Source organism: Harpegnathos saltator, unplaced genomic scaffold (assembly GCF_003227715.2).
Source record: "Harpegnathos saltator strain DR-91 unplaced genomic scaffold, Hsal_v8.6 scaffold182, whole genome shotgun sequence".
Taxonomy (NCBI): Eukaryota; Metazoa; Arthropoda; class Insecta; order Hymenoptera; family Formicidae; genus Harpegnathos; species Harpegnathos saltator.
In genome coordinates, this window is record NW_020229964.1 from 2,158,932 (window position 1) to 2,173,125 (window position 14,194).

A 14,194-nucleotide genomic window follows, 5' to 3' on the forward strand; every position below is an offset into this window, starting at 1 on the left:
ATCTTAATTAATTATTAAGAATCTTAAAGCAAGTAACGTACTCGGTTCTGGCGCTTGTGTGTTCTCCGATATTATTCTCCGTAATTTGTCTATATCATTTATCGATGAAGAGAGCACCTCGCTTTATTGAGTTGAAAGCTAATTGAAATAAATAATTGTTCACAACTCCGACAATATTAATTTTCCAGATTTTTTGGAGGAAAAAATTCGAGTAAAGTCCGAGTAAAAGTCCGAAAAAGTAATTAATCTATGTTCATTGGGGTTTCTTTCTCCATTTTGTTTTCATTTTCCTCCACCATCTGCCCTGAACTCTTTTTTTTAAACACCCTGTATATGAAATGTTTGACGATAATACACATAAATCTCTCGTGTATGTACGCGTGGATCTGGTGAAATTGAAGAGAAAATTCCTCTACTGTGTTGCGAACAACCATGCGCAATTTGGAATTATTAATTCGAGGCAATATCAGCAAGAGGATATGCTGGTAGATTAAGTCGAACTGAACAAAACGTTTTGTGCCATTTTGCAAAGAACTATGCAGATTTTTAGTTAATTAGGGGAGATTGACGGATGATCACGTGTGATAATGCACCAATGTTTTTCGATTAACAGCTCAAAATCTAGTTTTGCAAAATAGTATTAGCGATTGACTCGATTTTCAGAAAATCGGTCTTTTCCTTAAAAAATCGATTTTTCGAGTAGATTCTTTCCCGTTCCATTTTTGTACAGATTGATCCCTTCAAACGTTGACCCTAGCTGAATTCTTCATTTAACCGAAACAACGTTGGTGAATAAATACATCGACGGATTGAAAATTGATTCTCTGTTGAAAGGATCAATTTGGACAGATCGATTTTTGGGGGCAAACGAACATAAATGGTACGGGACTTTTTTTCGTTAGGTTACACCTAACCTACAATCACGCGACAGAAATCGCGGTTTTACATAACACTCCACATATTTGCTCGCAAAATGATAGAGGAATTTTTTCTCCGGTTTGACCTAATCTGCACGTACACGAGAGGTTTATGTTGTTTATTATTTAAAATTTATATTGTATATTATTTTCATTAAATGTTTTTATTAGATAAATATGATAGATAAATTTTATCTAGATATTTTTGCTAGATTTATATTGTGTATTATCAGGCACTCTGCGCACATACATGTGTGTATATATATATATATATATAGAGAGAGAGAGAGAGAGAGATAGAAGAGAGAGCGTCTCACAACTATCGCTAAGCGTTACATCTTTGAGCTTCGAATACTGCGTTTTTCATGTAAAGTCTAAGTTGTTCGTTGGTTCTGCGAGGATCCTGATCCTGACGCGAAGTGCTCGCAATGGCACCCGAATTGTGAGCGAGCGAATTTGCCGCGCTCACTGACCCAACGCCAAAGAGCTAACCTCGAGACGCTCCTTACCGGCACTTAACCTTACTTCTTTCAATGCGCCTTACGCGTACGCGTGCACCAATGCAATGACGTCTCGCGAGCGTTGAGAACTTGCGCACTCACCGTTTCGCGGCGAGATCCAGCAGCAGTGTCGTTCAGCCAACGTCCGGAGTCCGCAGCGTGTCCGTTGTCCGCGTCCTGCAGCGTCCCGCGTTCCTCGCACTTCGCTTCGTCGATTTCACTGCGCTCGCGATGCGATTCATATTCATACTTCAAGAGCGCTTAACGGACTGACGTTGGCAGCGAGCGGGCTACATTCGATTTACCCCGAAGCGGAGCGTACGAATTCGATCAACGGAAGACGGAAACCCGCGAAACTCGAATCTGTCGTTGTTTAACGAGTTGTCTATCGCGACTCGATGAATCGCTCACGCTACGATAAATTTCTCCCGCCGCTTTTGGAGCACACTCGCGCCTCGCGCAAATTGTTGTTCGTGTAAAAAACAAAGCACCGTCGCGGCAGCCGGGGATCGATTGCGTCGAGTGCATAAATCGATCTGTGTGTCGCACACCGAGCGGCAACGAGCTGATTGACAGGCGCGCGGGTTCCCACGCGGCTTATCTGCGCGATATTGAATTTCATTTACGAGTTCTCTATCTGTGTTCACAAAGTGCATCCTCCGCCCTCTCCCCTGCGACGTGTATAATACATGCATAATAAAAATTTAAGAGGTGATTGCGCGACCCCCCCCCCCCCCCCGAGTGCCTCTTCGCGAAAATCGTGATGCGCATCAAACAGCAATCTAAATGCATAAATACAGCGCAAAAGTTGCAGCAATGTTGCTACAACTTTAGCTGCAATATTGCAACATTGCTGCAACTTTCTGTGCTGCATGGGTGACCAGGAAGTCGTGCTAAATGCGAGCAGTCGCCTCAAATAATACCGTGATTCGCGCGATTTGTAGTATGTGAGGGTAAACAATCGAGGTGTCACGTTTGCACGAATACGTTTCGATCGATCGCCGGCAGATCGGGGCGAATGTTGCGCGATGTGACGTCCAGAGTACCGGAAGAGACCCCGGTGTGTGTGCCTCGAATTTTATTTTCGCTGTCTTTGTTTCCTGTTAATCATCGTGTCACGTTTCAACGACTGACACGGCCGCTCGCGAGAAAGTGATCCCTTAATTATTTCCAATAGCGCGCTTCATGCAACGGCACGCGCGCGAGTACGCATATACGGGGTGTCCAAATGTAACGACTTGCACTGTGCGAAGCGGTAATTATATACTTTAACAAAAAAAATTAGTTTTATCAAACGGGGCAACTCAGTGAGTTCTTATGGAGATGAGTAAAACTCAATGTGGGCACCGAAAGGTATCTAAAGGATCGTCCGAATCTTGAACTTTTCTCTGGTAAACGTAGGTTTTAATAAAGCTCCAAGGTCCAGAGAAAAGTCCAAAGGAGTTACATCTAGAGATTTAGGGAAGGCCCAGGCAATTGGGCCTTCCCTTCCGACAACTTCCAAGAGAAGTCTCGTTCAGAAACATGGGGACATCTCGGTGGAAGCGTGGTGGAGCGCCATCTTGCTCAAACGTGAAACTTGGAAGAATCTGTGGAGCAACAAAGTTCTCCAGCGTGTCGAAATAAATGTGTCCCATCACTGTGAGCTCCCTGAAGAAAAAACGGATCGATGACCTTGACAATGTGACAAAACAGATCTTGAAGACATTTCCTATCGACTGAGCCGCAGTATGAGAAATTATGATGACTGGTTCTCTTAGTATAAGCCGTTGCATTTGGATACCTCTAGTCCGGACACCCTGTATGTACTTGAAAAATCTACACACCGAGTAAATTGCATCGATCGCAACGCAGTTTCATAAAGACCCGTCGTCTGAAATATTCATAACATCTTTTTTTCCCCTCATTTGCGACTCTCACCAAGCCGCTTCGGAGTCAGGGCCGGCTGCGTTCCGCCGCGCGCCACGATCTCAAGCGGAAGGAAAAACTACCACATTGGTCGGACGACTCAAGAACGCGGGTTCAACGAACGATAGAGATCACGCGCAGAGACGCAGAGTGGATCAGCCGTTTGCGGTTGCAATTTGAATATAGCGACGGCTGCATCTCTGACTCTCGACGGTGAAGGGTTAACGCATTCTTAACCGATCGTGAGGAAATTCATACCCGCATTAGGCGAATATCGCTGGCAGGTTATGTCGCGTTTTGGCACATTGAGGAACGAGGGAAGGGGGCGGGCGATGTTAACGGCCGGCAAACGGCACGTTGAGAAGGCAAACTCAGCACGAATCTGCGAATCTTCGAGTCGACCCCGCTCGGCTCGAGCCGGATCCTCCGGTACTGCGTCCGCAACCATTGGAACTGCGCCCGCCTTCGCGATATGGCGGTAAACGTTGCCGGATCTAGGACAAAACACAATTTTCCTAATTACTTACGGTGGCAGGTTGGTTACTCGGTCTGGCAGAAAGGCAGAAATAGAAGAGATTCCGGACTATTTATCTCCGTTTAACGCTCGGAGCGTTAATTCGATTAAAGGATTCATTCATTCTGTGTGTTGAGAGAAGAGTAAATAAAATTCCTCTCGGTTCTCTGAAAGATGTCTAAGGAGAAGCGAAAGTCACGGGATATCAATCCTCACAAATAGCTGAAACTGTTGCCCGGAGGAGAAATGTGAAAACTGAAAAGTTACAAACGGGAAGCCGTAAAAGCCGGGGAAAAGCTGGATCAAAGAGCGCGTGACGAAAAATTACAAACGTTTCGGTGGAACAAGAAGCCGGATATAATAAATTAACCAGTTCACTGGTAATAACTCATATATGAGCGCCATGAGTAGCTCTGTCAATTTTCAACGGATTTGTATCAAACTTAATACATCCATGTTTTTTGGGACGCTGACTACAAGTTCGGAATCAAATTGGAGAAACTCATAATTGCGGATCCAATGTGGCGGCGCTTAAATACTCAATTTTGTCAGTTTTTGCAGAATATTTATTAAGATTGATATCCTCATTTGATATGAGATTTTCTTTATAGAAAGTTACAGTACTCGGATCGCTCGGGACAAACCCAGGGTTGAAATTTCAAAATTCGAAACGGCAGATCCAATATGGCGGTTCCAAGTGACTAATTTTTTTATTTCATTATGGTGAAGATCATATTCGATATGTTTATGTTTTTCGGGTTGCTAGTGATGAATCCAGTCGGAATTGCAAAATCTAAAATAGTGGATCCAATATGGCGGCTTCTAGTGACCAATGGTATTCCATTATGGATACTCTCATTATTATTATTTTTCATTATTAACGGCTAAAATATGTTGAAACTACTTTTTTGCCGAATGGCTTTGACGAAAATGTCGTATTTATGACAGTTGTGTATGATCAAAAAAACATACTTTGATAGGTACCCATAACAGAGCATCAAAGTTAATCACTTGAAGTCGTCACATTGAATCTACCATTTCGAATCTACCATTTGAAATGTTTATCCTGCGTTCGTCATTAGCGACCCAAAAGAACTCTTATAGATAAGCTTCCATGTAAAATACGAAATTATTCACTCTCACTAGTTTTGGTATAAAACGTTGATTTCGGGTCCACCAATGAACTGGTTAGAAGTTAAAATTTAATATACAATCCAACGAGTAACTTTAATGCTTACTAGCAATATCAATATCAATTAGGATTTCCCACTTTCCTTCTCTTTCTCTCTCTCTCTCTCTCTCTCTTTCTTTCGCCTCATATCGATGTGTATAGTTCATGCGTCATAACTATCCGTTATTCAACGAGACGGCAGCAGTTATTCAGAAACGCCCTAAAATCCCGAGAAGTCGCGGAAAATTCACAAACTCTCAGCCGTTACTCAGAAATCGCACTACTTATGACGTAGAGCATGAATTACTTAGGGACCTCGCGGTGATTTCTCTCTGCTCACGAGAACCGCAGCGTGTTGGTCGCGGCGCGGGTACCGTAAATTTCGGTTACGTAGATTTAGATCACTTTAATAAAGCCGAGAATGGCGAGAGCGACGTGAGAGTCGTCTTACGTGTCTGCTGTTGTGGTCCTGCAAGTCCTCAGCCGTGAGCGTCCAATGTCGCGCGACCTTCTACGCTCACGACGTATAATGTAACAACAACAATAACAACAACAACGCAACAGTGGCTACGCATCCTCGTTTTCGTGACAGTTCTCCGTATAGGGTGTCTCGAAAATATCACATGACATTTCACCATTTTGCTATCCGAAACGTGTATCGGAGTAAACGTACGAACTCGCAAAGAGCAAGAATCGCTGACCGTATTTTGTTGGACGTGGCCCACGTGTTTTCAATGTGCTTGTCAAGAACGCGATCATAGTTCGTTCGTAAGTTATGCCGCGCGTCGTCGTCGGGCGAAAATGCGCTTTGGCGAGGAAGAAAAAAAAACAGCGTGAGGTCGAATTGCACAGAACACAGCGGCGCGCGTGTTTTTCCCCGCTACTTTCCAACTCGCGGCCGATCGTACGACTTCTCAAGCACGCGCGAAAGAGACGATAAAAGCACGTATCGTCCTCACCGAAAAATCTCAAAGACCCACCGTCCACCATTGAGCTCGCTGCGCGCTGGGCAGATATAAAATTAGCATTTTGCGGCGCACTCGCGTCGTTCGACCGCGCGAGATCGCAAGTACGCGACGGTGGCGGCTCGAAGTACAGGGGATATAAAGGGTAGTGTCGGAAACAGGGTCAGCCGGCGGCAGGGAGTCGTTCACCCCATCGCGCACGCCGCGCGCGAGGTGCATCTCGCTCGCACCCGCAGTAAATCCCGCCGCACACCGCGAGAACACCCGCGACGCCAGAGGAAGGAGCACGCCCGGATGAATCCACTATCACCGGGTGAATCCACTTACGCGGCCATCGTTTGGCCGTGAAAATCTTGTAAACACTTTATAAATTGCACATCGTCGGATCGCTGAGTCCGCAGACCGTAATGGCGCGCACATTCTCGTCTTTCTCTCTTTCTGTCTTTCTCTCTCTCTCTCTCTCTCTCTCTCTCTCTCTTTCTTTCTCTCTAAAAATTACCTTCTCTCTGCGGGAATTACATTTCTAGGAGTTTATTTAACGAATATATTATTGCGGGAGAGACAGATAACGAATGTCGTTAATGAGATGAGCCCACTTTGGCGTCGACTCAAACTAGCTCGGAATTTACTAGCTGCAACTTTGAGAGGGAGGCTTGTGAAAACGTTGGTTTGTTCGTATGTTGATTATCGTGGCGCGACTCCCGCTCGACATCACCGCCGAGCGGAACTTCTGTCTTCAAGGATGTGTTTAGACTCATTTTCCAATTAGGGCTGGGTTCTCACATGCACCATCAAGGTTGGCAAAAAGCAAAGGTTTAAAACAAAAAAAAATAAACATCACGTTTTTTCCATTTAAAGCCGTTTTTTATGGTTGTTTTAAACATGATTTCTAATATTCGTTTTCCTTATTTGGTTAGTTCGTTAGAAACTTTTTGATTGGATTAAACTATGAAATATATATATATAAACGAAAAACATATATATGCAATGACTATTTCTATAGACGTGCAATATAATGTAGAGTGTCCCAAAAGTTCCAGAACGGCCAAGTATCCCGAAAATAAAGCATTTCAGAAAAAAATGTTTCACACAAAAATTGTAGAATTTTAAATGACACATTAGCAATATTAATTATCAATATTAATATGACCTTGAATAACCTGAGGTAGAAATTTCCAAAGATCAAGTTGACAAAGATTAAGGTACTGTAAGACATTGTAACAGCATATTCTTCAGGCCAAATAGAGTAAAAAAGTTTAGTACCAATTTTTCTTCCGATAAATAGTTACCGAGATATCGGAAGCTAAATATTGAAAAAGTAACCAAGTTTTCTTTAATAAATAACTCACAAAATATTAAGCAAATAAAAAAATGTTTCACACAAAAATTATTCAAATTAACTGATAGAAAAAGATGATATAACAAAAAATGGACGTTTCCATTCAAAAATTTCAAAGTGATCCTTGTGTGACTTTGACAATACTATTCAAGGTCACGTTAATATTATTATGCAACACTATGCGTCACTTGAAATTCTACCATTTTTACATGAAATATTTTTCTCTAACATGCTTTATTTTTTCGAGATATTTGCCCGTTCCGGAACTTTTAGGACACTGTATATGAATATATACGAATGTATGCAATATTGTAATGTGCGAAAATGTGAAAAAAAATATTTCGTGAAAAGATCAAATTTATATCACTAATAATTTTACGTCCAAAATTTACATGAAACACTTCTTAAAAAGAGAAACATATTTTTAAAATTCGAATATCGAATATTTAAAACATGTTTAAAACTTTTGTTTTAAACAGAAAGTTTAAAACATGCACCATATTATGAGAAACTGAAGTGGCTGAAGACTGAAGCAAGAAGGGACTGCTTTGTTGGAGACGCCAAACGTACAATATTGTTACCGCTGAACTTCCTTCCTGGGAATAAATTTCCTTCTGAAGCGGCATTAGAGAAGACTAAAGCACCCGATGAGAGACTCCGATTTTCTGAGCTTAGGACTAAATCTTACAAATGTTACATCACTATGGAACAGACTCCCTCCTTCGATTCGTAGGTCAAGATCCGCTGGAGGATTTAGGACTCATTTTTATTCTATTCTTCTTCGACTCATTTTTATTCTATTCTTCTTGGACGTTGCTTGATACCTGAGAGTCTCTCTTACTTTATCGGTCTTGGATCCCTCTTTTTTTCTCCTTCTCTCTCCCGGACACTTCAATATTTATATAGTCACATATATTGTAAGCATCAAATAAGTAAATTCACAACATGAGGAACTGATTGTGTTGCCTCCAGCTCTCCACTCGAGACATAAATTTTATGTTACTTAATTTTTAGGCACTTGAGAAGAAATGTCCCAAAGTGTATAAATAATAGCGCTCTCTCTCTCTCTCTCTCTTTCTCTCCCTATCTCCCTCGACGACGCTTCCACACATTCGCGGCCGTTGAAAATTATTGGTCATTCTCCGAGGAGAAAAACAAGGGTTTTCCCGAGGAGGCGTGCGCAAACGGTCGAAAGAAAAGGGGAGAGGGGGGAGAAGAGGGACAGAAAACAGAGATCCCAGTAGGACATTCTTGCGCCTACTTTCTCCGTGCTAGTGTCATTCCGGTCACGTATCGGGTCTTATTCGAGGCCTGCGGTTATTGATAGACGCGCGTATACACGTCTGATATAAAAGCCCAGTCGACGGAATTTATAATTGCAGCGTGGGCGTTGCGCGCGAATAAAGATGGCGCGCCCTCGACTCAGCGAGTCGGGCAGGCGGGAGCGAGCTTAAGGTTCGCTTCCGCTCGCCAAATCTCACCTGGCGAGGTAAACCACGATTAAAACACGACAGGGTTCCCCTTCGCGAACGTAGTACTTGATGATGCGATCGCGCTCGCCATGTTGTTTTCACGACACGGATCATCGTCTGTCGGAGTGTCGGCTCGTTTCCCGGAAACGGCCTTGCGGCGCCGCCTGTGCTCTTCTCTTATCGACCACAAAAGATCTGAAATTCAATTCAATTTGGCCGCAGACCCTTCTTCTCGCCTCTCTCTCTCTCTCTCTCTCTCTCTTTCTCTCTCTCTCTCTTTCTCTCTCTCTCTCTCTCTCTCTCTCTCTCTCTCTCTCTCTCTCTCTCTCTCTCTCTGCCTGTCTGTCTGTCTCCAGAAGGACTCTTCGGCAGCGTCAATTTGAGTAAATTAAATGTTTACGCGCGGATTTCGACGAGAGAGAGAGAGAGAGAGAGAGAGAGAGAGAGAGCCGACGACTACTTGGTTACCGCATCCTGTTTTGTCTGAAGTATCGTTCACGTAAGGATTAGGTGCCGCGGCGCTGCGGCAGCGCTGCAGCCTCCTCGGCCTGCCGTAACCTGATTTGACGGCCCGGATAAACTTAATTGTGTGGTAGAGCCGTTGCGTCGCATCGTACACAGAGATTATCACGCCGCGCTCTCTCCGGGTCAAGGGACTCTATTTTTCAAGGGACTTCTCTAGAAATGACACTTTTCTCTTCCTTTCCGAGAGTCCTTTGTACACTTCGTGGCGCTGCTTATCGCTGAATTATCTCGGAAGGCTGAATTATTTCAGTGCAAAAGAAAGGGAATTTATTTGTTAAAACGCGTGTATATACGAGAGACTCGACACGCTGATTCTCTCGATTAGCAATTCTTATGAGACGCTTTCGTGGAAATTCTTCCGAAAGCGCCGAACGCGATAATTGCTTCTCGTACCGCGAAAATATATACACCGAGGAAAGGTGAAAAGCACCGAGTCTCGGGAAATTGCGCAGACTACAATCGAGTTAAATGGAATAAAACTCGAGTGGGCTCGGCGTAAAAATGTTAACCGCGCGGAATTTAGTCCCGACAATGAGAAGGAGCGATAAGACGAAGCCGGAGCGTGTGGTTGTTGTATGCCGCGTGATATAGTTCCCCTTTTCGTACACAATCAGCGAAAGGCTTAGCCAACTATTGGGTTGTTCAAAAAGTCATTGCGTCTATTTCCGATAGATGGCTTTAGTTGTATATTTAACATACTGAACGCATTTAAATTCATGAGCCCATACGCGTTTGACAGCTGACACTTGTATTAGGTAAATCGGAAAGTTCCGTCCATCTAGCGGCAAGTAGCTGTAGCTAGAACCGTCGTTAACCTCTAATATCTAAACGAAGCTTAATGGTTTGTTTTGACATCTGTCAATAACATTCAGTATATAAAGGTATATACGTTTGCATCAATAACATTGTTTTTTACTGCATCGAAAATTTCGAAATTTGAGCCAAATAAGCGTCATTTGCGCGAAGTGTTAATCTTTTGCTTCAATTGGAAGTAAACTGCAGCTGAAGCTCATCGAATGCTTGTAGAAGTTTATGGTGATAATGCTCCTTCCGATAAAACATGCAGAGAATGGTTTTAAAAGTGGTGATTTTTATGTAGAGGACAAAGAGCGTTCTGGACAGCCAAAAGTATTCGAAGACGAAGAATTGCAGGCATTGGTAGACGAAGACCCATGTCAAACGCAAAAGCAACTTGCAGAAGCGTTAAATTGTGCTCAATCTGTCATTTCCGATCGTTTGAAAGCCTTACAATCGTTTGAAAGGTTTACAAGGAAGGAAAATGGGTCCCATATGAACTGAAGCCACATGAAGAGACATTGAAAGGCGAAAAATCACCTGCGAAATTCTGCTTGCTAGGCAACAAAGAAAGGGGTTTTTACATCGTATCATCACTGGGGATGAAAAATAAATTTATTTTGACAACCCCAAACGTCGAAAAACTATTTACGACTCCGGCCAACCCTTAACATTGAAAATTCGCGCCAAAGCGGAATATCCACGGAAAGAAGGCAATGCTCTGTATTTGGTGGGACAATATTTTGATTGATGTACTTTTTCATTTTATTTCTTAAATAAAGCCATATGTTTTGCAAAAAACGGACGGAACTTTCCGATTGATCTAATAGCTTCCATGAAGGAAAAAAGTGCGCGAGTCAATCAACATGGTATTCTTTCTATAACATTTTGGAAATGGAGAGTCAACATGAGCATTTTGAGTTAAGTTTTACTTTATTACTTCCGAAAAGGAAAGAACGCTGTGCAGGCTTGTGAAAAGTTACCTAAAGTTTATGGTGACGGAGTCCTAGAAAGACGCCAATGTCAATATTGGTTTGTTCATTTCCGTTCTGGTGACTACAGCATGAAAGGTGCATCTCGCTCAGGTCGACCATCGGAGGTTGATGATGATAAAATAAAGGCGTTAAATGAAGCTAATCGACGTCCTACCATTCATGAGCTCGCTGAGGCACTAAAAATACCGATTGAAAGCTTTTACCTTCATTTGAAACAACTTGGTTCCATTAGTAAGCTCGATGTTTAGATCTCGCATGAACTGAAAGAAGTTCACCTCATAAGACGCATAGACATCTGATGCGATCAACTTCTGAAACGTAAACAATTCGACATATTTCTGAAACGCATGATTACTGGCTATGAAAAATGGATTGTCTACAACAATGTGAAGCGAAAATGATCGTGGAGCAAGCGCGATGAGCCGGTCCAAAGCACATCAAAAGCAGACATCCACCAGAGAAAGGTGATGGTCTCAATCTAGTGAGATTGAAAGGGTGTGGTGTTTTTCGAGCTCTTACCAAGGAATGTTACGATCAATTCGGATGTGTACTGGCAACAGCTCGACAAATTGAACGAAGCAATAGCAGAAAAGCGGTCAGAATTGATAAATCACAAAGGAGTGGTCCTCCATCGTGACAACGCTCGACCACACACAAGTTTGATGACTCGCGAAAAATCGTTGGAGCTCGACTGGGATGTGTTGCTTCATCTATTGTATTCGTCAGACCTCGCACCACTACTATTTGTTTCGGTCCTTGCAAAACTTCTTGAGTGGAAAAGATGACGCTATCGAAAGGCACTTGGTTCGGTTTTTTACAAATACAGATAGGAAGTTTTTCGAGTTTATGAGATCATGAAGCTTACCGAAAGATGGCAGGAAGTCATTGAACAAAAAGAGCAATATATCATTGATTAATATTCATTCTTTGTATAAGATAAACGGTCTTGAAAATCATCGGAAAAACCGCTTGATGATTTTTTGAACAACCTAATACATAACACGAGTACCTCCATTTCGCGTTGGAAGATGAGGTGAATGACGACAGATGTACTGAACGAAATTTGAAGCTGCTTTCGACCAATAAACCGAGAGAACACGAAAATTTTCCGGCAAAGATGCAGCTGCTCAGTTCGCAACACACACACACACACACACACACACACACACACACACACACACACACACACACACACACACACACACACACGCACGCACGCACGCACACGCACACGCACACGCACACGCACACGCACACGCACACGCACACGCACACGCACACGCACACGCACACGCACACGCACACGCACACGCACACGCACACGCACACGCACACGCACACGCACACGCACACGCACACGCACACACACACACACGCACTCAGAGACACAGACACAGACACAGACACACAAACCAACCTTGAAATTGAGTTCGTTCAACTCGATTCAAGTTGCGCCGACTGATCTTTTTTCACGACGTAGCATCGCAGAACCGTAAGATGAAGTTCTCCCCGCTGTTTTTGCGCAAGTTTGCCTTTCGCCGTGCCTGTGTAACAACGCGGGCCGTGTGAGGAAACTTAATAATGAGATCGATAAATCACTTTGTAATCGTGACGCGGCGCTTTACGTCGTAGCCTAACGCTTCGTTTACGTGCTAATGTTGCAGCCCTTCATGGTGCCACTGAGAGTGCTGATGTTACTCGGGGGTGGGCTGCTGGCAGTCTTCGGCAGCGAGGCGATCGAGCTCGGCGGCGCTGGGCCGCTGGCGGTCGTGGCCGCAGCTTTCGTCAGCTGCTACTTTTGGCAGCAGGAAGGCTGGGAAGTGGACGATGTGAGTATAACGGTGTCACGATTCCGTGCAAACCCGCGCGAGAGTAAATCACTGACCGCAAACTCGCGTTCGCCCGACCCCGCAGCCCGTATAAATCACGTCAAATAAAACCCCGACAGAGAATGCGCCGCTCTGAATGAAATCAAATTAAATAATCCCCCGGAAACAAGCACGCTGCGACACGCCGTCGGATGTTCTCGTCGCTGCTGATTTCAAGTCGACGTGCCGTTTTCGCGAAGCTCGACGGGCGGCGCGTGCCGAGGCAGAGAGGGATGAGAATATGACGAAGTTCAAGAGCGGTATAACAGACGGCGGCAGGACGAGGCGCTATCTCGGGACCTCTTAATTATCCATATCCTAATTTCTCTCTAAATGCAAGTTATTAAATATTTCATCCATCGGAGGGGGACCGGAGATATCGGCGAGATGACGTGTCGCGTCGCGTCGCGTCGCGTTGCGTCGCTTCGCTCTCCTATTCCAATAACTTGAATCTCGTGAAATATTCAGGCCGACGTATCGCTGCCATCCGGGGTGTGGATTGGGAGTCAACTGGCTCGTTCCTATTTCCGTGTCGTCTCTCGCATAACCGCGTCGCGCCGCGCCGGTGGTGACACGTTCTTTCGCGCGTTTCGTGACGTGACTGTAGCCCGGCATCTGTCAATATTACCGCCGTATGACCGACATCGATGTCGTACGTCGTACTTTCTTCCCACCTCTCTCTCTCTCTCTCTCTCTCTCTCTCTCTCTCTCTCTCTCTCTCTCTCTCTCTCTTTCTCTCTCTGGTTTTTCTGCTCCTCCCGAGGTATGATATATATCCCGGTTTAATTATTATGGGACAATCGCAAACACGGCGCATCGGCGCTCTTTTTACCCTTCTTGAATGATGATAACATCATGTATAATTTAATCTGCCCAGGGTGGCCCCAAATCACAAAGAGAGGCTCGAGTTAAAAAAAACGCGTGAGAACAAACGAGGGGGGAGTCTTGGCGAACAAAGACGCACGAATCTCGCCGCGACTTTTAAGGGCTGTTTCCCTATCGTACAAGTTTGCGGTACGCAAGTTAGGTTAACTTCCGGAGGTACCAAAGTCAACACCAGAGCTCCACTTGTCTTTTCAAATAACATCATCGCGCGCAATTTAATCTGCGCTTCTACAGGGTATCCTGAAGTTACAAAGAAAGACCTGGCTGTCGGATAAAACGCGAGAGGACAAGCGAGAAGATTCTCGATACGTGAACGGCTCTTTCGTGAACGCGCCGAGAC

At 44.2% G+C, this 14,194-nt stretch overlaps 1 protein-coding gene across 3 annotated transcripts in view; it reads left to right on the plus strand.

Annotated features, from left to right (window-relative positions):
• LOC105182503 (neuroligin-1) overlaps window positions 1–14,194 on the plus strand; it is a 130,762-nt gene that overhangs the window by 110,939 nt on the left and 5,629 nt on the right. For all 3 annotated transcript variants that reach the window (XM_025297650.1, XM_025297651.1, XM_025297649.1), the window contains one exon: window positions 12,766–12,930. In XM_025297650.1, coding sequence (XP_025153435.1) covers window positions 12,766–12,930 — 165 coding nt within the window. The remainder of the gene's footprint in view (window positions 1–12,765; window positions 12,931–14,194) is intronic.